This window comes from Macaca mulatta, chromosome 9 (assembly GCF_049350105.2).
Source record: "Macaca mulatta isolate MMU2019108-1 chromosome 9, T2T-MMU8v2.0, whole genome shotgun sequence".
Classification (NCBI taxonomy): Eukaryota; Metazoa; Chordata; class Mammalia; order Primates; family Cercopithecidae; genus Macaca; species Macaca mulatta.
Genome location: NC_133414.1, coordinates 107,260,985 through 107,284,341, shown reverse-complemented (window position 1 = coordinate 107,284,341; position 23,357 = coordinate 107,260,985). Strand labels below are relative to the sequence as shown.

The window sequence follows — 23,357 nt, the reverse complement described above, 5'->3', positions numbered from 1 at the left end:
AAATTTTGAGTAAGTAAAATGTCCTGGCCAGGTGCGGTGGCTCTGCCTGTAATTCCAGCACTTTGGGAGGCCAAGGCAGGCAGATCACTTGAGGTTTGGAGTTTGAGACCAGCCTGGTCAACACGGTGAAACCGTATCTCCACTAAAAATTAGAAAATTAGCAGGGCGTGGTGGCAGGCGCCTGTAGTTCCAGCTACTTGGGTGGCTGAGGCAGGAGAATCACTTGAACCCAGGAGGCGGAGGTTGCAGTGAGCCGAGATGGCACCACTGCACTCCAGCCTGGGCAACAGAGCGAAACTCTGTCTCAAGAAAAAAAAAAATGTCCTTAGGATGCTGCTCCTACTGCACTGTACTGAGCAGTGAGCAGTGGGTACCATGCCAGGAGATTTCTATAACAGAGAAAAGCTTCAACACATTAGCAGCAGAGTGCTGAGTGTAACTTTAAGTACACGACAAGCAGGGAGTGCTGGGGATAAAAGGATGAGTGAGGACAGTACCTCGGGAGCTGTAATTAGGGTAGAATTTCCATTCTTCTTTCATTTAGCCTTGGAACATGCCCTGCAAAGGCAGGATTTCAGAAGTGATTTGGTTCAACCCTCAGTGGCTCCCTATTTTCTACTGCATCAGATTCAGATGTTTCATTCTGATCATCTGTTATTTCACTAACCTTAGCTGCCATAGCTCTTTGTCATGAACCCTTTGCTTACATTCTCATCTGTGAAGTATGTTTTTTGCTTTTTTTTTTTTTTTTTTTTTGCCTTGTGGCACAGGACTGGTATCTCAAAATATTTTGTACATTTCAGAGACCTACCCCATGAAAGGTACACCGTGTTATTACTACCCCCTCCAAAGCACATCTGCCCTTCATTCTCATCTCCGTTTCTATCTTAGTCCAAATCTTCTCCTTCAAGCCTGAGTTCAGGACATTCTTTCATTGATTGATTAATTGATTTTTAAATTTATTTGCTGACATGTTAAACAGGGACATCTTGCATATATCTGGCACAGACATTTTGACAAATATAAAGTTAAGTATGGCCAGGTGTGGTGGCTTATGCCTGTAATCCCAGCACTTTGGGAGGCCAAGGCGAGTGGATCACCTGAGGTCAGGAGTTCAAGACCAGCCTGACCAACATGGTGAAACCCTGTTTCTACAAAAATACAAAAAAATTAGCCAGGGATGATGGCAGGTGTCTATAATCCCAGCTACTCGGGAGGCTGAGGTGGGAGAATTGCTTGAGCCTGGGAGGTGCAGTTAGTTGAGATCATGCCATTCATTGCACTCCAGCCTGGGCGACAGAGCGAGACTCTGTCTCAAAAAATAAATAAATAAATTAATTAATTAATAAATAAAATAAAATAAGTAAAGATAAGTATAAATATTTTCTACCTGCAAGAGAGGAAACAACTACACTAATGAAAACTGAGACTAAAGTAAAATCATTGCTCTGTGATTGGTACAAAGAAAATTGTCTATAAGCACAAAAGAGGGGCATTCTTCTCTCTCTTTTTTTTTTTTTTTTTCTTTTTTGAGATGGAGTCGCTCTGTCACTCAGGCTGAAGTGCAGTAGCACTCTCTGGGCTCACTGCAAACTCTGCCTCCTGGGTTTAAGCGATTCTCCTGCTTCAGCCTCCCGAGTAGCTGGGATTACAGGCTAATGCCACCACACCCGGCTAATTTTTGTATTTTTAGTGGAGATGGGGTTTCACCATGTTGGCCGGGCTGATGTCGAACTCCAGACCTCAAGTGATTCACCCACCTTGGCCTCTCAAAGTGTTGGGAGGCATCAGCTATGAATGTTAACAGATGGGGGTGTTTAAAAGATCAACCAGGTGGCAAATGGAAGGTAGGGCTGATGGGAGGGTGCTAGTTCAGAGTCTGGTGCAGGAAAGAGGGGGCATTTTTCCAGTTTGTCTTTGGTATGTATTATTTATTTTGCATGAGTGAAACAGCAGCTTTGTTAATCTGTTGTAGATCTGAACATAAAGTCTGGTCTCCTCTGGTGACGGAGGAAGGGGGGAAGCGTCATCCATACAAGATGAATTTAGCCTCTGAACCCCAGGTAAGTTCTTGCTCACCATTGCCACTACTCTCACCACCCAGCAGTTTGCCATTTCTGACACTGCTCAGCACATTCCTGTTTTTCCTGCCCTGGAGACCTGAGGATGAGACCACAGGGAGAGCCCTGCACTGTCACTGCTGGTATCTGGCTCTTGTTCAGTTCTTCCCGTAAGGGAACTGCAGGAGGAAAGGGCTGGAAAATCCCAGGGCAGTGACGCTGTGTCCTCGGCTGGAAGCAGGGGGTCGGAAGGCGATAAGGGAAGCCGGTGGAAGCCTTCCTGCGTGGGAAGGGTTGGCAGGATCACAGTGAAGTCAAGGAGCTATTCAGCTCGTTATGGATTTTAGCAACAAATGAATCATGACAGAGATGGAAATAAGTTTAGGTCTGGAGGCCTAGAGCCTGGAAGAAATCGGGGGATATGTAATAGGAAGCCCTGCTTCTCCCCACCTTATGCCCCTGTTATGTTTCTGTGAGCCATGGAGTGGAAATCTCTATTTTTGTTACAGTGAAACTTCTAGTGAGACTTTAAAATTACTAAAACAAAGTGGCAATTAATATAAAAAAAGCAGTATGTAGTACACAATTTGTCACCCAGACAGAATTTCTCAGGACAGTAGACTGCCCTAAGATCCCATATTTGTGAATACATCTCTCAGAAGTTAGATTATATGATTTTATTTCTTTCTGCCTTATGTGTGTCTTCTACACATCTGCATGCATGGGTATTGTTTTTGAAATAAGAGACAAACTTAGAGATGTTTAGAACATCTTTTGTAAAATTCCTCACACCCAACATGCTACTTGTCATAAAGTATGTGTCTGTTGGATACATTAATGAATTAGTAATGATAAACTAGTATGTTGATAATGCCTTTTGAAAATTTTAGACTGGTTTGTGATGGTTATGCATTTGACCCAAGTTGAAGATTTGAAATTTAATTTATTTTTTGAAATTGGGGATACTATTTAGTGTTTATGGTGAATTAAGATATAATTAAAATACAATATATAACTAGCTATCTTATATACATAAAACAGAAACTTGTATGACGTTGAACTCACTTGGTATATTAGTGTGCGTTAATTGGGTGGTTCGATATAAGTCATATTTTCTCAAATAGAATCCATTAAAATTTCAAAAATGAAGTCACACAAATTTTTTGCCATTTTAAGATAGTAAAAATAATGATTAAAAATCCCAAGAGTCATTTTAAGGATCATTTTGCATCATTTCAAAACTGACGTGAACATATTCTTCTCTACAACTCCTCTCAGAAAAGTTTGTAAAATGGCACTTGGTCTATACACTGGCCGTTGTGCAAACTAATTTAAAACATGCCACAGTTAGTTTCAGTTTCCTTGGGAGTTTTCAGCTACTTCATTAAATTTACCATAAATGTTAAATTTTAACTGTTAAATTTTAATTTTTACGTATTTTATAACACACAAGGAATGATTTCGTTTTAACTTGGTCTATCGGAAATCCTCATTTTCATGTAAATAAGGTAATTATGTAAATTTCAGTTATAGTTTTCATTTGTAGTATATTTGAATTTTCATTTTAAATCTATAAACTAGTTACCTGTATTAATCATTTGAAGGTAGTTCTCTTCAGAGTACAAGAATTCTCAAATACTTTCAACCCTAGTATTTTTCTTGTGATTCCAGTAATGCTTTATTACTGTAAGAAAAACTTCCCACCCATCATTTTTCCAAAGTCTTTTACTTTCAGCCATTCTAAACCAGAGGATAAATGAGTAAGAGCAGAGTTCATCTGTAATAAAAAGATCTGTTGGTTCATGTAATGCCAACCAACACCCCAGCTTATCTGAGGTCAGCATAGTTACACACCTAGTTTGTATTTCCTCATTATTGAGTTTCCTTGGAGACTGATAAATACAAAGCCCAAACAATTACGTCATCCCTTCTAAAAGGCAAGCCCTGAATCTGCCTGCTTTCTGGAAAGACCAGTCAGTATTCAGATGAGGGTAGAGATATTCCTTTTATGTACAAACCAGATGCATTCTTGAAAGATTCTTTATAAAGTGAAATCATCCGAATTTTCAACCTGAATTTTCCATTGACTTCCATTCTAATTGGAAATGTGTATCTGGGGAGGGAGAAAGGAATAGACCCTGGATGAATATGTGCCACGAGCCAGGCACTGTACTTGACACTCTGGGAACTCATACAAATCCTTGTGAAGAAGGCTTTTTCTTCTACATTTTAAAGATGAAAAATGGGCTCAGAGGGGTATTCCTTGCTCATGGCCAAACAGGAAATTGCAGGGAAAAATTGAGCCAAGGCAGAAAAATAAAGACCCTTCCCTGGGGCTCTGCATCCTCTGCTGCTCCTAGGAATTGGCGTGGGGATGGAGAGAAGAAGAAACCATGACCATCCTGGCTGCGACATATGTAGGCAAGGGTCCCCGGCCACCAATCTGTAAATCTCCTGTCTTCATGACCATAGCCTTTAATTACTATATATGATTTCTTTGGGTAGCTGTGCCAAAAAATTTACTTAACTACTCTTTGATAACTGCTGAAATTTTGTGGTGGTGTTTTTTATTTTTTATTATTTATTTTTATTTTTTCTGAGACAGAGTTGCTCTGTCGCCCAGGCTGGAATGCAGTGGCGCAGTCTCGGCTCGCTGCAACCTCCGCCTCCTGAGTTCAAGTGATTTTCTTGCCTCAGCCTCCAAGTAGCTGGGATTACAGGCAGGTGCCACCACGCCTAGCTAATTTTTGTATTTTAGTAGAAACGAGGTTTCACCATTTTGCCCAGAGTGGCCTTGAATTCCTGACCTCAGGTGATCCTCTTGCATTGGCTTCCCAAAGTGCTGCAGTTACAGGAATGAGCCACTGTGCCTGGCCTGTTTTGTGTTTTTAGAGATGAGTCTTGCTCTGTCACCCAGGCTGATGTGCAGTGGCACGATATGGCACACTGCAGCCTCCATCTCCTGGGCTTACACTATCCTCCTTCCTCAGCCCTCTCAAGTAGCTGGGTCTGTAGGCATGCACCATCATGCCTGTCTAACTTTTTTTTTTTAGGACTGGGGTCTTACTATGTTGCCCAGACTGGTTTCGAACTCCTGGGCTCAAGCAATCCTCCTGCTTTGGACTCCCAAAGTGTTGGGATTATAGGCATGAGCCACTGCACCCAGCCAAAAGAGAAATCTTTTTTTTTTTTTTTTTGAGACAGAGTTCTACTCTTGTTGCCTAGGCTGGAGTGCAATGGTGCAATCTCGGCTCACCTCAACCTCCGCCTCCCGGGTTCAAGAGATTCTCCTGCCTCAGTAGGAGAGTAGCTGGGATTACAGATATGCGCCATCACGCTTGGCTAAATATTGTATTTTTAGTAGAGATGAGGTTTCTCCATATTGGTCAGGCTGGTCTCGAACTCCCGACCTCAGGTGATCTACCCACCTCGGCCTCCCAAAGTGCTGGGATTACAGGTGTAAGCCACCGCGCTTGGCCAAAAAGAGAAATCTTAAACATAAAAATATTTTCATATAAAATATTTTCATAAAAAAAAATTTCATAAAAATATTTTCAATTTGTTTTATTTTATTTTAAATTAGGTACTCAATAAACCTGTTTTCATATTTTTTTTTTTAAGAAAGCATAAAATACTTAAAGATTTAACAAAAAAGGAGAGAAAAAAAGGAAGTGCAACAGACGACAGAAACTCTTTTGGGGGCAGCTGTTCTGGGCCTGCATGTTTTAAGAAAGAGATTAGAGTTCAGGAAGATTTTTCTGGAAAACACAGACAGTAAGACACATTTTGAGTTCAGCAGGCTGCACAGAGCATGCATCACCTAGAAGCCATGGGTTGATCCAGACACCCATATAGAAAAGACCCTGCTAACTGGGCTATCAGAAAAACTGTGATGCTGGCAGGGGGGAAAGAAAAAGTAGAAAAGTTGTAGTTTTAGAAAACAGGAATGTTAATTTCAAAAGTGGTTTTGGGGGTTTGTAAAGGAGCTCTGAGATGTTGTAGCTGTAGTAATTATTCACCTGACTCCTAGCAAGTCTAGGGTGGGGGTGGAGGGAACTTTCTCAAATTACAGAAAGGGGAATGAGAATACAAGGAACTCAAAGTCCTCTTCTGCAGCTCTGCTGGGTACCGCCCCTGTAACAGGTATCCCCTGACCTTCTATCTGATTAGCCTTGTCTTTCTCCCAGAAGAAACAATAGATAGATCCTTAATTCCCTTTACCCTTGTTCTGCAGGAGACTGAGGCCATCTCTGCCTAGTCAGCAGCTGCTTCCCCTGTGACACCACACCCTCTTATCTTGCTTGTCTAACTTGCTCACTTCTGGAGAATTTATCTCCACCTTTTATCATCTCCTGTTTTGCACTGACCAAAGTGGCTGCATGTTTCTCTCCACCTAGTGCTTTAATCCCTTTGGTATGTGCCCTGAAAGCGTGTTTTAGCTCTGACTTCAATCTTACAGCCCAAAGCATCAAGGGCTGTCTGGCCCAAGGGTGCCCAGAGGGCAGGCTTTGCTGGGCCTCAAGGAAGAATCAAAAGGCAGAGATGATTCAGAGGATGTGAACTCCCAAAGGTGCCCATTGTGGGAAACTTCCCCAGTCATTGCCCGTGTGTCTCAGTGGGTGTATCAGTGCCCCTCAGCTAAAGTTTGGGTTGAACTAGGGCCATCTTAGCAGCTGGAACACCTCTCCCTGGTACTCAGCCTGCACTGCCCATCAAGGGGTTTGCATTGGATGCCCCCCTTGATTTGTCCTCTGATCCCTGCCTGCAGGAGGTCCTGCACATAGGAAGTGCCCACAACCGAAGTGCCATGCCCTTTACCGCCTCGCCTGCCTCCAGCACTACCGCCAGGGTCATCACAAACCAGTACAACAACCCAGCTGGCCTCTACTCTTCTGAAAATATCTCCAACTTCAACAATGCCCTGGAGTCAAAGACTGCTGCCAGCGGGGTGGAAGCGAACAGCAGACCGTAAGTAGTCCTCCTCTGAGCCGGTCCTGGTAGGGGCTTTCACATCAGGCCCAGGGCTGCCCAGGCAGGTGCAAGAGCCACTACTCCAGGGAGAAAAATGACTACATTAGCAGAACACTTCTGTGTTCATTTTCTTCATCTACGCAAAGAGGGCAATACCTCCTGCTTTATAGGGTGTCTGTAAAAGTAAGAATTAACATGTAAAATGCCCAGCATCGTGTCAAGCACAAACAAATCAGTGAATCCTCCAGAACTGTTTTTATTTGTGTTTTGATTTCTGTGATCATCATCTTCTAATTGAACACAGTCCTTCCTTGACAGGCCTGCTGCTTCCCGAGAAATTCTTCAGTATTATTAGTCGGGGAGTGTTTGAGAGAATCTAGAGTAGCCTGTGCTTGTGTTCACCATCTGAACTAAGGGAGAAATACTTCATGGTGCACAGTTTTGGTGAAGCAGCATTTGCTTTTTCCCCAGAGTGGACCAGAAGTCATAAAAGAAGAGAGGTCCCTGAGGATATAAATGCTTGTCCTTAAGAATAGGTTCTGATCTGGGGACAGAGGCAGGCTTAACTGGGGGAGAGGTAGGGCTGCAGGTGGAAAGGGGAGAAGTACCTGAGGAAGTGCCTTGCTGGGGACTGGGGAGGTATGTCCTCTTCTGTCACAGATCATTTGGCTGCAGCTGCCTTTGAGTCTTTTTTTTTTTTTTTTTGAGACAAAGTTTTGCCCTGTCACTCAGGCTAGAGTACAGTGGTTTGATCACGGCTCATTGCAGCCTCAACCTCCTGGGTTCAAGTGATCCTCCTGCCTCAGCCTCCTGAGTATCTGGTACTACAGGTGTGTGCCACCACACTTGGCTAAGTTTTAATTTTTGTGTTTTGTAGAGATTGGGGTCTCACTGTGTTGCCCAGGCTGGTCTCGAACTCCTGGGCTCAAGTGATCCTCCCACCTCAGACTCCCAAAGTTCCGGGATTACAGGCATGAGCCACCAAGCCCTTTGAGTCTTTATTGGAGTCTCCTGGATCTTCCCAGCAGAGGGGCCCAGTCTGCTCCATCTCAGACTCTTTGAGGATGAATCCAGAAACACTGGGAATCCCAGCAAAGGGACTGGGTTTGAGGATGGGTTAGAGATGGGGCCAATTCTCCGTAGGTGTAAAGGAGGTGGACTAGGTTAGGAATTTCCCACTCAAATACCCAAAAGTGGCAGGCAGGATGAGGAACTGAGGCAGAGCTCTGAGTAAACAAGGGTGCTGGGTAGGGGTGGGGTTGGGGGTGGCAGCTGGAGCCTGCATTCCTGGTCCAGAGGGGCCGCTGCTCCTTGGCTCCAGCTGCGTGCCACATGCAGGTCTCGTTTCTGCTGATTATTTCCATTAAAACAGAAGTTGGAAAGCCTCTTTTTATCGGAAATCTCCTGATTTTTAAGTATTGGTGACATTTAAATTTTGGTGGAAAACACTGTGTGGTCCAAACTTGCCTGAGCTCTGAGAACCTTTCCCACTTGGAATTCTCAATTTTTGTATTGCCTCTGAAGCCTGCTTTGCCATTCAGTTTCTCCCCAATTCACCTTTAACAAGAACCTGCTCAACTCTTATGGTAATTAAATTGCAAACCAATGGCTTCAAATGCAGGTTGAGAGATGTGAAGATACTAGCGGTTCCAAACTACTTAAATGTTTGGAACACCTCTCAAGGGCTCCTTGGCCATTCCGTGCATATAGTCACCCCTCCCCTCCCCACAGAGACACAGATGTCATTGGAAACCCATGGCATGCGCGTCCCTGTGCCCGACACTGAGAGGACACTAAGATTTCTTTCTTTCTTTTTTTTTTTTTTTGAGACGGAGTTTCACTCTTGTTGCCCAGGCTAGAGTGCAATGGAGCGATTTCGGCTCACCGCAACCTCCACCTCCCCGCAACCTCCACCACCTGGGTTCAAGTGATTCTTCTGCGTTAGCCTCCCAAGTAGCTGAGATTACAGGCATGCGCCACCATGCCCGGATAATTTTGTTTTTTTAGTAGAGATGGGGTTTCTCCATGTCGATCAGGCTGGTCTCAGACTCCCGACCTCAGGTGATCTGCCTGCCTCAGCCTCCCAAAGTGCTGGGCTTACAGGTGTGAGCCACTGTGCCCAGCTGACACTGAGATTTCTTTTAACATTTCTTTGAGTCTAGTAGGGCAGACTTTTTTCTGTGTGACTTTGGCTTTAGAAGATGTTAAAGGTTACTGGCCATTTATCATAGTAACCAAGGCAAAGTCGCCGCCAGTGCTGCTGCTTCCCCAAATTCTGGTTCTTGCAAGGGCTTACTGGCTTGAGATGATGATCCTCTTCCAGGTGACCGTGGGGACATTTGAGACACTTGAGAAAGGTGTCATACTGGGTCCCCAGGCTTTCCACAGACATACCCTGAGGGGAAGCTTCCAAGCAGCTCAGGAGTGGTGGAAACACTAGGGGCTGTGATCCTTGTTTTTAGCTGCTTTGGTGCTGGGGAGGCTGAGAACGTGACCCTCTTTTACTGTCCCAGAGTGGAATGTTCCATGATCCTGGACTTAATAACCCAGGAAATGACACATCCTTAATTGAAAGAGCTGCTATGCATTGGGAGAAATATGTGCCTGGGAAATATTTTTAGTATGGCCTTGGCTATTTTTCCTTCATTAATGTCTTTCTTCTTCTCTTACGTTCCTTGCATGCTCCCTCCCCCGAGTCTGAAACTACCAGGTGGCTGTGTAAGCCTTTCCTCTAGCCCCTGGCCCAGACTCTTCAGCTGCAGTAGTTTCCGAGTATCAAAATTTGTCTCTTTGCAGGTTTTCTCAGCAGAGAGGGTCCCGTTTCTGTTCCATCCCACACTCTTTGAGGATGAACCCAGAAACAGTGGGAAAACCAACAGCCTAAGGCAGAGGAGCTGCCTAACTGGCCATGCTGCTTGTATGGGGGGGCGGGGTGTCAGCTTGCTGGTGTATTTCTAGTGCCTTCCCACAAAGAAAGATTCTCCTGTGAGCTCAGCAGTCACCCGGTAACTTTGCTTGCTCAGTCAGCACAAGTCCCAAGTGCTCGTTCCCTCCCACTGTTTAGTCTGTGAAATTCGCTGAGGTTCCAGAATTGGCTCACTGCATACTTTGCATCTGAGGTCATCATCCATTCTCTGGGGCTTGCCCTGGATTTCTTTGTCCTACACACTTGAAGGTATCATGGTGTGTCTGTGGCTATCTGTCTTGTAGGTCTTTACAGAGCTGTGTCCCAGTCAGATAAGAACAGAGATAGCCTTGCCAACCGGTAAGGCAGGTGCTTCCCTTCCTCTCAGTGCACACAGTGGAGGGGGAGGTCCTCAGTGGCCTTTTTCCTCTAGGTCAGTTCAGCATAATAATCATTTATCGAGTGCCTACTGTGTACCATGTGGGCAAAGAAAATGTCAGTTCAGCAGAAAGCTAGCACCTTTCCTCTGATCTCTTTTAATTGAGTTGAGGGGACCTGGTCAAAATCAGAAAATTCAGAGCCCAGATTTCATTGTTTATATGACACTGCCTGATACTTCCTAAAGGCTTGGTAGATAGAGGGGCCCGAGCCTTGAATTCCAGCTCTGCCTCTTACTAGCTGTGTGACCTTGGAAAAACCATGTAACATATCTGAAACTCAGTCTCCTGAGATCTAAGGTGGAAATAATACTAACTTCTTCACCACCAGATTGTTGAGACAATGCAACGGGATATGCACAGAACACTCAGCACAGTGCCTGGCCCCTGGTAGGTGCTCAGTAAATGCTAATTATTGCTGACTTTGGTGTCCATGAGTAACTCCATCCCCATCACTTCTGAGAACTGGCGGCTACAGAAGTGTGGAAGCACATAGACAAATGTAATGGAGAAGACTTTGCTGTGGCTTATGGTACACTTCTTTCCTTCCCATTAAATTCAGCCAGCCCACACAGCTCATCAGCTTACTGATGGGGTGATGGTGTTCTCTTCAAGGAATGATTGGAGAGCTCCTATAACCAACATACTAGGCCCTAGATAATAGCTCTTCCAAATTGTGTTGTAAGATGTTGCCCCCAAACACTCATGAGGGAGATTTATAAGCAGCTGCCCTGGAAATAAAGGGATGCATCATTTTCTATTCAAATGATATCACAAGGATGATATTAACCCTGGCTTCTTCAGAGCTGAATCAGAAGTACACCTCTGTGATGAAGGCTGCTTGCCCCTCTAGCTAAACTTGCCTGCCACCCACAGAAAACTGGCTCTGGTATGTGGACGTTCCTCTCTCTTTTTCTGGTGCCCACAATTACCTCTCTGGTTTCTTATTGCAGGACCAACACGTGTGCCTTTGAAGACCAAAACTTAGGAAGCATACAGGCCAGGCTTCCCTTCTGAAAATGATTACATAGGGTTTCCCAGAATGGTGTTTGTGCGTGAACATTGGGGTAATCAGGCTGAGACATTTCATTTTTTGCGATATGAGATAGGAAGGATTTTTCTGGGTCCTTCTACCTCCTTTACCCCCACCTACATAAAAAAACAAGTATTCCTCTACATTATTTCCAGTTAGCACATAACTTCTACCATTTGGGGAAAATATTTCTTAAAATTAATTAAAATTTTTATTTTGAGATAATTGTAGATTCACTTGCAGTTTTAGGAAATAATACAGAGAGATCCCCTATACCCTTTACCAATTTCTCTCAGTGGTAACATCTTGAAAACACAATAGTAACAAAACCAGGATATTGATATCAATACACTCAAGATACTGAACATTTCCATTTCTGCAAGGGTTTCTCATGATGCTCTTTTATAGCCACACTCACTTCCCTCCTGTCCCCTCACCCTCCTTAACCCCTGGCAACCTACTCATCTACTCTTTATATTTTTATTATTTCAAGAATGTTATATTAATGGAATCATACAGTATGTAACCTGGGATTAGCCTTTTTACTCAGTATGATTGGAGATTTATTTAGGTTTTTGTATCAATAGGTTTATGTATCAATAGTTTGTTCCTTCTGTTCTGTGAGTTTGTCTTTTTTTATTGTGTTAACACATGGAATTTATGATCTTAATCGTTTTTAAATCTATTGTGATGTTTATTGTATGTACATTGTTGTGAAACACATCTCTAGAACTTTTTTATCCTGCAAAACTGAAACTCTATACCCATTAAAAAACAACCTCACCTTTCTCCATCTCTTGAGCCCCTAGCAACTACTGTAATACTTTCTAAGAGTTTGATTACTTTAGATATCTTATATAATTGGAGTCATGCATTTGTCTTTTTTCAATTAGCGTAATGTCCTCAAGGTTTTCCCATGTTGTAGTATATGACAGAATTTCCTTTTTCTTTTTAAGGCTGAATAGTATCCCATTTTTTTTTTTTTTCGCATTTTCTTTATTCATGTTGATATGGTTTGTCTGTGTCCCCACCCAAATCCCATCTTGAATTCCACGTGTTGTGGGAGGGACGCAGTGTGAGGTAATTGAATCATGGGGTCAAATCTTTCCCATGTTGTTCTCGTGATAGTGAATAAGTCTCACAAGATCTGATGGTTTTAAAAAGAGGAGCTCCCCTGCACAAGCTCTCTCTCTCTCTCTTTGCCTGCTCCATCCATGTAAGATGTGACTTGCTCCTCCTTCCACCATGATTGTGAGGCTGCCCCAGCCATGTGGAACTGTAAGTTCAATTAAACCTCTTTCTTTGTAAATTGCCCAGTCTTGGGTATATCTTTATCTACAGCAAGAAAACTCACTAATACACATGTTTTTATGGATGTTTAGGTTGCTTGCATCTCCTGGCTATTGTGAGTAATGCTGTAATGAATGTGGGTGTGCAAATATCTCTTTGAGATTCTTCTTCATTTCTTTTGTATATAATCAAAAGTGGGATTGCTGAATCATGTGGTAAATTTTTAATTTTTTGAGGAATCTCCATACTGTTTTCATAGTAGCTGTACCATTTTACATTCCCACCATCAATACGCAAGGGCTCCAATTTCTCCACATCCTTACCAACATTTGTTTTATGTCTTTTTGATAGTGGCCATCTTAACAGATGTGAGGTGATATCTCATTTTGGTTTTGATTTGCATTTCTTTAATGATTAGTGATGTTGAATATCTTTTCATATGCTTGTTAATCATTTTTGGCTAAATGTCTATTCAAATCATTTGATCAGTTTTTAATCGAGCTATTTGTTTTTTTGTTGTTGAGTTGTAGGATTTTTAAATATATTCTAGATATTAATTCCTTATCATACATATGTTTTGCAAATATTTTTCCTATTTCGTAAGTTGCCTTTTCACTCTGTTGTTTCCTTTGTGGTGCAGAAGTTTTAAAGTTTTTAGTTCTATTTGTTTATTTTTGCTTTTGTTGCTTGTGTTTTTGTGTCATATTCAAGAAACCATCGCCAAATTCAGTGTTAGGAAGCTTTATTTTTATTTTTTAATAGAGACAGAGTCTCAGGCTGGTCTCGAACTCCTGGGCTCAAGTGATTCTCCTTACCTTGGCCTCCCAAAGTGCTGGGATTACAGGTGTCAGCCACAGCACCTGGCCCCCTATGTTTTCTTTTAGAAGTTTTATATTTATAGTATCTGGTCTTATGTTTAGGTCTTTAATCTATTTTGAATTGTTATTATTATTATTATTGAGACAAAGTCTCATTCTGTTGCCTGGGCTGGAGTACAGTGGCATGATCTTGGCTCACTGCAACCTCTACCTCCTGGGTTCAAGTGTTTCTTCGGTCTCAGCCTCCTGAGTATCTAGAACTATAGGCTTGTGTTGCCACTCTCGGCTAATTTTTTTGTAGTTTTTGGTAGAGATGGAGTTTCACTGTGTTGGCCGGGCTGGTCTCGAATTCCTGACCTCAAGTTATCTCCTGCCTCAGCCTCCCACAGTGCTGGGATTACAGGCATGAGCCACGGTCCCTGGCCAAATTATTTTTTATGTGGTGTTAGGTAAGGGTCCAGCTTTATTCTTTTACATGTGAATATCCAGTTTTCCCAACACCATTGAAGAAATTATTCTTTAACCATTGTGTAGCTGTGGCACCCTTGTCGAAGATCATTTGACAGTGTGTCCAAAGGTTTATTCATGGGCTCTCTATTCTATTTCATTGGTCTGTATATCTGTCTTATGCTAGTACCATACTGTTTTGATTACTGTAGCTTTGTAAAATGTTTTGAAATAAGGATATATGAGGCCTCCATTTTTGCTTTTCCTTCTCAAGGTTGTTTTGACTATTTAGGGTCCTTGGAGATGTTATATAATTTTACAATGGTGTTTTTTTATCTGTAAAAAATGCCATTAGGGTTTTCATAGTGATTGCATTGAAGATGTAGATGCTTTGGGTAGTACAGATATTTTAACAATCTTAAGTCTTCCAGTCCATGAACATGAGATGTCTTTGTTTATTTGTGCATTCTTTGGTTTCTTTCAACAATGTTTTATATTTTTAAACATTTAAAAATGTTTCATAATTTTAAAATGTACTCTATTCAGTGTACAAGTCTTTCACCTCCTTGGTTAAGTTTATTAGGTATTTTGTTCTTTTTGATGATTACACATGAGATTGTTTTCTTAGTTTTCTTTTTGGATTATTCATTGGTAGTGTATAGAAACAATTCATTGGTAGTGTTTGTTGATTTTGTGTTTTGCAACTGTGAATTCATTTATTAGTTCCAATAGTTTGTGTGTGTGTGTGTGTGTGTGTGTGTGTGTGTGTATGTGTGTGTGTGTAGTGGGGGGATCTTTAGAGTTTTCTATGTATTTGATCATCACGTCTTTGAACAGATACAATTTTACTTCTTCCTTCCCAATTTGGATGCCTTTTATTTATTTGTATTGCCTAAGGTCTCTGATTAGGACCTCCAATGCTATGTTGAAAAGAGGTGGTAAAAGTTGGCGTTCTTGCCTTGCTGCTGATCTTAAGAGGAAAAGCTTTTGGTTTTTCATTTTGAGTGAGATGTTAGCTGTGGGCTTTTCATACATGGACTTTATTATGTGGAGGTAATTTCCTTCCATTCCTGTTTTGTTGAGTATTTTTATCACGAAACTTTGTTAAATTTTGTCAAATGCTTTTTCTGCATTCAGATGACTGTAGTTTTTGTCCTTCATTCTGTTAATGTGATGTGTTACATTGATTGATTGTTATATGTTAAAACATCCTTGCATTACAGGAATAAATTCCACTTGGTCATGGTGTTTAATCCTTTTAATATGCTGTTGAATTTGGTTTGCTAGTATTTTGTTGAGTATTTTTGCATCAATATTCATTAGTAATATCAGTCTATAGTTTTTTTTTTTGTTTGTGGTATCTTTGTCTGGTTTTGGTATCAGAGTAATACTGGCCTCATAGAATGAGTTTGGAAGCATTCTCTCCTCTTCAGCTTTTTGGAAGAGTTTGAGAAGCATTAGTTTTAATTATTTTAAAATTGTTTGATGGAATTCACGAGTGAAGCCATTTGGTTCTGAGCTTTTCTTTGTTGGAATGTTTTTGATTACTGATTCAACCTCCTTACTAGTTATAGGTCTGTTTAGAAATTTTTAATTTTTTTTAATGACTCAATCTTGGTAGGTTGTGTTTTTGGGAATTTATCCATTTCTTCTAGGTTTTCTAATTTGTTAATATATAATTGTTCATAGTAGTCTCTTACTGTCCTTCTGTGGTATCAGCTGTAATGTCTCTTTCATTTCTGATTTATTTATTTATTTACTTACTTACTTAGAGACAGTCTGTCTCTCTTGCCCAGGCTGGAGTGCAGTGTCTCACTGCAACCTCTGCCTCCTGGGTTCAAGTGATCTTCTCACTCCAGCTTCTTGAGTAGCTGAGACTACACAAGTATGTGTCACTATATCTGGTTAATTTTTTTTGTAATTTTTGTAGAGACGGGGTTTCACCATGTTGCCTAGGCTGGTCTCCAACTTCTGAGCTCAAGCAATCCTCCTGCATTGACCTCCCAAAGTACTGGGATTATAGTCGTGAGCCACCGTGCCTGGTATGATAGTATTGTTGAATTTTTCTGTATCCTCTCTGATTTTCTGTCTAGTTGATCTATCAGTTGTTAAGAGAGGGGTGTAGAAGTCTTCAGCTAAAATTGTGAATGTGTCTCTTTTCCTTTCAGTTCTGTCAGTTTTTGCTTTACATATTTTGAAGCTCTGTTGTTTGATGCACGCATATTTAGCATTGCTATAGCTGTTGTTAACTCTTTTGTGATTATATACTGTCCCTTTCCATCTCTGGTAAATTTACTTGTTCAGAGGTATACTTATCAGATATTATTAATAATATAACCACTCCTGTTTTCTTCTGATTAATATTGGCATGATATATTATTCTCTACCCTTTTACTTTTAGCCTGCTTATATATTAATATCGGAAATGAGTTTTATGTTGATAGCATATGTTTGGGTCATGTTTTAAAATGTACTGTTTTGTATCTACCCTGTTGGTTTCTGTCTTTCAGTTGGTTTATTTAGATGATGAACATTAATGCAATGATTGATATGTTAGGGCTTAAGTCTGGTATTTTATTTTTTGTTTTCTGTTTTCCATTTCTCTGTTTTCTTTTGCCTGCTTTCCTGTGGGTTATTTGACATCTTTTTTTTTTTTTTTTTTTTTAGAATAACATTTTTATTTGTAGTGTTTTTTATTCTATGTGTTTGTATAACCTTTTCAGTAGTTATCTGGGTATTACATTGTGTATATATATATATAACTTATCACAGTTTACTGGTATCATCATTTCAGGAGTTCAAAGAAGTATTGAAACTTTGCTTCTCTTTGTGAACCTTCGCCCTCCCCTGCTTACAATGTAGTTAAAATAGATCCTTTTATACACTTAGAACCACATCAGACAGTGTTACAATTTTTGCTTTACTTGTCAACAAGAATTAGAATACATTAAGAGGGAAAGCAGTTTTTAAACCCATGTTTTTGCTTATGGGTTCTTTTTTCATTCTCGATATTCCAAGGTTCCTTTTTTTTTTTTTTTTTTTAAAGACAGAGTCTCGCTCTTGTCCCCCAGGCTGGAGTACCGTGGTGCGATCTCCGCTTACTGCCACCTCCACCTCCCGGGTTCAAGTGATTCTCGTGCCTCGGCTCCTTGAGTAGCTGGAATTAACAGGCGTCTGCCACCACGCCCAGCTAATTTTTGTATTTTTAGTAGAGACAGGTTTTTGCCATGTTGTCCAGGCTGGTCTTCAACTCCTCACCTCAGGTGAGCCACCGTGCCTGGCTGGTTCCTCCTTCCTTTAAACATTGTTAGGGTAGCTTTGCTAGAGATAAATGCTCTCAGTTTCCCTGTATCTGAGAATGTCTTGATTTCTTCTTCATTCTTGAAGGATATTTCCACTGTATACAAAATGCTAAGCTGGCAGTTTTTTTTCTTTCAGCAGCTGAAAACATTGTGCTATTTCCTTCTTTTCTTTATGGATTTTGATAAGAAATCTGCTGTCCTTTGAATTGGTTTTCCCCTCTAGATATGGTGTCATTTTTCTCTTACTGCTTTGAAAATTCTTTCTTTGTTGTAGTTTTCAGAAATTTACTATTCTGTGTTTTGGTGTAGATTTTTTTAGGTTTATCCTGTTTCCTGTTCACTTCACTTATTTATGTCTTTTGCCAAATTTAGGACACCTTCAGACATGATTTCTTCTAATACTTTTCTAGTCCCACCTTTTTTCTCTTCTTCCAAGACTCCATTGACATGAATTTTTGATCTTTTATATATTCCCATAAGTTTGTGAGGCTCTTCATTTCTTTCTTTTCCTCCCCATTCTATTTTTCTATGTTCCTGAAATTGTATAATTTCTAATATTCTACCTTCCAGTTCACTGATTCTTTCCTTCGTCTTCTTCATGCTGCTGCTGAGTGTATCCACTGTGGTTTTATTTCAGTTATTTTGTCAGTTCTAGAATTTCCATTTCATTCTTTATATCTTCTGTTTATTGAGACTTCACTTTTTTTGTTTCAAGTGTGCTCATAATTGTTCATTGAAACATTTTTATGATGACTGTGTTACCATCTTTGTTAGATAATCCCAACATCTCTGTCATCTTGGTGTTGGCATCTCTTTATTGTCTTATTTACAGTTTGATATCTTCCTGATTCTTCTGAGAGATGTGATTTTTCAACTGACTCTTGAACATTCTTGTTATTATGTTATTAGATTCTGGATCTCATTAAAACCTTCTGTTTTCACTGGCTTCCTCTCAGATAGGGGGTTGGGGATGTTGCCTCATTACTGACAGGTGGGGGTAGAAAGTCTCATTTCCCCACTCTGCCTATGTCACACCTGAGGTCATTGGGGCCACTCATTACTCCTGGATGGGGTGGGAGTTCTGGCTCTGCACATGGCCTCCACTGACACCTTATGGGTGAGTGGTAGCCTAGACACTGCTGAGCAGTGGTGAGAGTCCTGATTCCTAGGTTTTCTTCATTACAGCTGGGTAAGGATGAAATATGGACTCCCTATTGGGCTTTCTCTGAGCCTATCCCAGTGAGGTAGTTGGGGAACCACATCATAGCCTGGTGAGACTGGAAGTCTGGACTCCCCACTTGGCCTTTTCTGGCATTTGGCTGGAGAATAGTGGTTGTTGTTTCAACGTGTTGTGTTTTGCTGGGCTGCCCCTCTCTGGCCATTTGGTCAGAGACAGCAGGCTCCTCTTGAGACTTCTGTCTGTGCCCATTGCCCTTTCCAGGTTGCTGCCCTCAGCTCCATGTCTGGGATGTCCAAGGAAACAGAAACACCGTGGGAGCTCACCGTCATGGTCCTCAGGACGCGGGGTCCCTAGCCAGTCTGACTTCTGTTGCCGTGTCAGAGTCTTCTCATGTTGTTTTATACGTAATGCCCAGGGATTTTGGTTGTACTGGGTGAAACAGGGAAAAATATGTCTACCTCATCTTCTCAGACAGGAAAAAGATTTTTATGAGGAGACCATCTTCTCCTGTCTGGATGCTTTCAATAATTAACGTAATGCCCCTTTCTATTCCAATCTTTGTCTCACAGGCAGTTTTATTAAAGTATCAAAATGTTCTTACTATGTGAGAAAATGACCCTACTAAGGTTATATCAGCAGTGAGGATTTTTTTCTTATGGCAGTCTTGTTTTAGCAACCTCTGCCTCCTAGGTTCAAGCGATTTTACTGCCTCAGCCTCCCAAGTAGCTGGGATTACAGGCGCACACCACAGCACCTGGCTAGTTTTTTTTTGTATTTTAGTAGAGATGGGGTTTCACCGTGTTGACCAGGCTGATCTCAAACTCCTGAGCTCAGTCAATCCGCCTGCCTCGGCCTCCTAAAGTTCTGGGATTACAGGCGTGAGCCACTGTGCCTGGCCTAGCTGAGATTTATATACAGATAATTAAGTTGCTGCCACAGATGACAGCCCAAGTTAAAAAAAAAAAAAAGCCCCTTATATCCTCACTCTGGGCACTTCATGGTTCTGATGGAGTAGACTTTCATCCCAGGGTTGCTGTGCTGACCCATGCTCCACAGCCATGGACATACTGCTTTCCATCCTCCTTGTCCTTCTGACCCTCACCCCAGCTGCCCTTTTGGCTGGAGCAGGTGTGAGAGTCGCATAATGTCTGCAGGCTCAGCAGACATTAAAATCTGGGAGGTGGGCTCGAGGGGAGTTTCTTCTTATGTTCTAAAGACTACTGGGACCCTCCTACACCTGGCTTTGTCAGCCACCTGATTCGGCAGGGATGGGAGTGGCGTGGCTAGAATAACCCTGGGGCCCTCAGGTCAGGTCCTAAAATAGTGGGAGAAAATATTCAACGTTTAGGAAACTGATACACATCAGCTCCCAGGGAGAAACAAGAACTAGGAAACTTTGTGTAATGTATTGTTACTCCAAAGTAGTTGAATTTCCTTAAACTCGTTATTAAAACTGTACAGAGTGGGTTCAGAAGAAAGTGTTTATTTTCACTGTTCCACCCTCAAAACTTGTTCTCCTGGAAACTGAATGGTGTGTGTTATATTTTCTGAAGCCGTATCACTGTAATATTCTTTCTCTCATTGCTGTTATTAATATCAAAATGAGAAATTTTTTGTTCCATTTCTCCTTCATATTTTTGTCATTATTTTTTAAGGTATTGTGGTAACATGTCAATACCTTGTAGTCTAGTGTCTAAGACTTAGACTTTGGATCTTAGGATGTTATTTTTGATTCAGGTGTATCAATACCTTAAGTAAGGTAATAGATATAGAAAGTCTTTTATAAATTATCCAATGGTGTAAAGATACTATCATTATTGGGGAAAAATGGTAAGTTATTTTTTTTTAATCATTACTCATTACTGACAGGTGGGAGTAGAAAAATCATGTAAATCCTTCACAAGGTGATTTGCTGGAAGAATATTTGATGGCCTTGTGGTCTGGGTTCTGTCATTTTTTTGGTGTGTTCTGTTGGTGGCTTCCAGACATAACATACACCAAAGAAGAGGAAAAAATCTTTCCCAAGAACATTCCATAGTCTGATCTCAATTTTAAAATAGTCCTAAGTGTAATAGAAAAAAGATTTATCCAAAAATAATGTAATATGCTTATTATGGGGCAAGTTCCAAACTCAGGACTCCTAAAAGAGTCAGGCATATAACTCAAAGAAAGGGCTGGGAAGTGAGACAAAGAAAGACCCTTGGTTAAAACAACTCCCCCAGGTGGCCCCATTGCCTGCCCTAGGAGGCACCCACAGGTCCCTGCAGGTGGGGGAAGAGGCCAAGCAGAGAGCAGCTGGAGTGGGCAGGACAGGCAGGGATAGCTGCTTTCCCTCCCCCAAATGCTGCCAGCTCGTGTGACCAACCCATGAATCTTGCTACTTAAATTCTGACCACCTTTGGCAGCCGCAAAGCATATGTCACTCTTTGGGTGCCTTTTCCTTTATTGTGAGAACATGGTTGGAGTCGAAGGGAAACACCTGGATCTTGATTGCTGTGATTGACTCTGCCTTTAGCTGCGGACCTGAGTACTGAACATGCCCCAGAGGTTGTCTCAGAAAAGAGAAAGGAAGAAAGGAGAGGGAGAGAGGAAGAGGAAAAGGTAACTTGCAGAGAATTACCCAGGGCAAACATATACCCTGGAAATGAGTAAGCGTAATTGATATAATTCAGTGACTCCAACCCTAAAGAGAGACTGGTTAGAGTTGCTGGATAAAACCACTCCTGGCCACTGCCTGCATCTGTAAAGCTGGGAGACAGCCTGGTGGGCTGGAGACTTTATAGCTTTATTACTCAGGAAGCATCACTTGTTTATATACAAATCTATCCATCTGCATCAATAAATTGCCCCACCATCTGATATTTGCTCTTTGGTTCCACTGGGCACGCTAGCCTTCCTCCCTAGCAGCTCAGGCTGTGCGGAAGGAGGTGATTCGGGGCCAGGAGGTGTGGCTGCCCATGTCCCTGGCAGAGCCCTCAGAGGCCGGCTGCCCTGGAGGACTTTGTGAGCCTACAGGAACAGGGGGAGCACAGCAAGGAGGAAGGAGGCCCTGGACCCACTCTGCAGTGTACATTCACTTGCTTGATGCCTGCTGAACTGTGACCTGTGCCTGGCATTGAGCCAGGCCTGGGAGTGTGATGGGGAGCAAGACAGGCCATGTCCCTGCCCCCCTGGGGCTTACTTTCCAGGGGGAGACAGACAACAAAGAAATAAGGGAATGCAAGTGGAATCCATGGGGAGAGAGCAGGTAGGGAGTTAAGAGTGATGGTGGGGATGTGGCGGACTGTTTGGAGTCGGGGTCAGGAAGGCCTCTCTGAGGAGTGCACTTGAGCAAAGACCTGGATGAAGCATGGGAGCCATGACAACACCTGGGAAGGGCATTGCAAGCTGAGGGCACAGTAGGTGCATAGGCTGTGAAGCTAGTGTTTCCCAGGCACAGCAGGAAGCCTGGTCTCAGTAAAGTGAGCCAGGGCTCGCAGGGTATGTGTATGGAAGAAGCGTGGGACACATATATGAGGGACTTTTTCCTCTGTGATAACATTTACTCCCAAAAAGTTTATTTTGATTAAACATATTTTAGTATTAAAACTAAATATTTTGTGCTAAGTCAAATGAGAATACATTGAGCCACAGCATGACATAGTCTGATTCATGTTTAAAATATCACTCTGGGCCAGACACTCTGGCCCATGCCTCTAATCCCAGCGCTTTGGGAGTCTGAGGCTGGAGGATCACTTGAAGCCAGGACTTTGAGACCAGCCTGGGCAACACAGCAAGACCCTGTCTCTACAAAAATAATGACAAAATTAGCGGTGGATGGTGGCACACCTGTAATCCTAGCCACTCAGGAGGCTGAGGCAGGAGGATTTATCTATTGAGGCCAGTAGTTCGAGGTTACAGTTATCTCTCATTGCACCACTGTACTCCAGCCTGGGTGATAGGGTGAGTCCCTGTCTCTAAAAAGCATGAAAAACATCGCTCTGATATTTTGAATACAGGCCATCACTCTGGCCTCTAGTCAAAAATAAGACTGTCCTTGGGCCGTCAGTGATAGTAGAGACAAGTCACGCATCTTGTCAGCTGTGCTGGTAAGGCACGGCATGGCTTGCACCTGGGGGAGTGGGGGAGGTGAGAAGGGCTCAGATGCAGGATAGATTTACAGGTATAGCTGATGAGAGACTACCATCCTGTCACCGTCCACCACTTAGAAAGTGGAGCCCCGGGGGAAAGAGGCAGGCTCTGCCTGTCTTGTCCTGTTCTGGGTCACCCAGAATGACAGGAGGAAGGTGAGGAAGACAAGGCCTGGCTTGCCCAGTCCCTGGGCCTGAACATGAACACTTCACAAAGCACTTACATGTCCCATCCTTACTACCAACCTGTGAACCAGGCAAGGAAAGTACTGTTACCTCTGTGTTATAGGTGAGGAGACCCAAGCTCCTGGCCTTGAGAATTAGGAAGAATTTATAGACAGGGAAAGCACGGTGAGACCGTCGGGAATGGAGAACACGGTGATTCCTGCTCGTGAAAGCAATGTTTGTGGCCCATACAAGGGGGACCTGGCTGAGTTCTTCATGGTCGGGCTGTGGTTGACTTTTTTTTTTTTTCTTCTTCTAAATTTTCTCTGGACATAATGCTGTTGATGGAATTTATAAAGAGATAGAGCATTCTCATTCCATGGGATTAGGCCCAAAAGTAATTGAGCTACTGAAGCTATTTAGAAGAAGAGCCTCTGATTGCATTGAAGCAGCAGCCAGCTCTGACGACAAAGACTTCTCAGTTTCACTGCGCTGGCAGCAGGTCTGTGGCTGATTTAGGAGAGGGCTTTGAGATCATTTCTATCCATCCTTCAAATCAGCAGTGTCTTTGCCTGGAGGAGGTTCCTGGTGAAGTTATTTTTAACTTCTGTCATGTCCT

At 42.2% G+C, this 23,357-nt stretch overlaps 1 protein-coding gene across 4 annotated transcripts in view; it reads left to right on the top strand.

Moving 5' to 3' along the window:
• PDLIM1 (PDZ and LIM domain 1) overlaps nt 1-23,357 on the top strand; it is a 56,868-nt gene that overhangs the window by 23,030 nt on the left and 10,481 nt on the right. For all 4 annotated transcript variants that reach the window (XM_001099155.5, XM_077946850.1, XM_077946848.1 and 1 more), the window contains exons 3-4: nt 1,976-2,063; nt 6,829-7,028. In XM_001099155.5, coding sequence (XP_001099155.2) covers nt 1,976-2,063; nt 6,829-7,028 — 288 coding nt within the window. The remainder of the gene's footprint in view (nt 1-1,975; nt 2,064-6,828; nt 7,029-23,357) is intronic.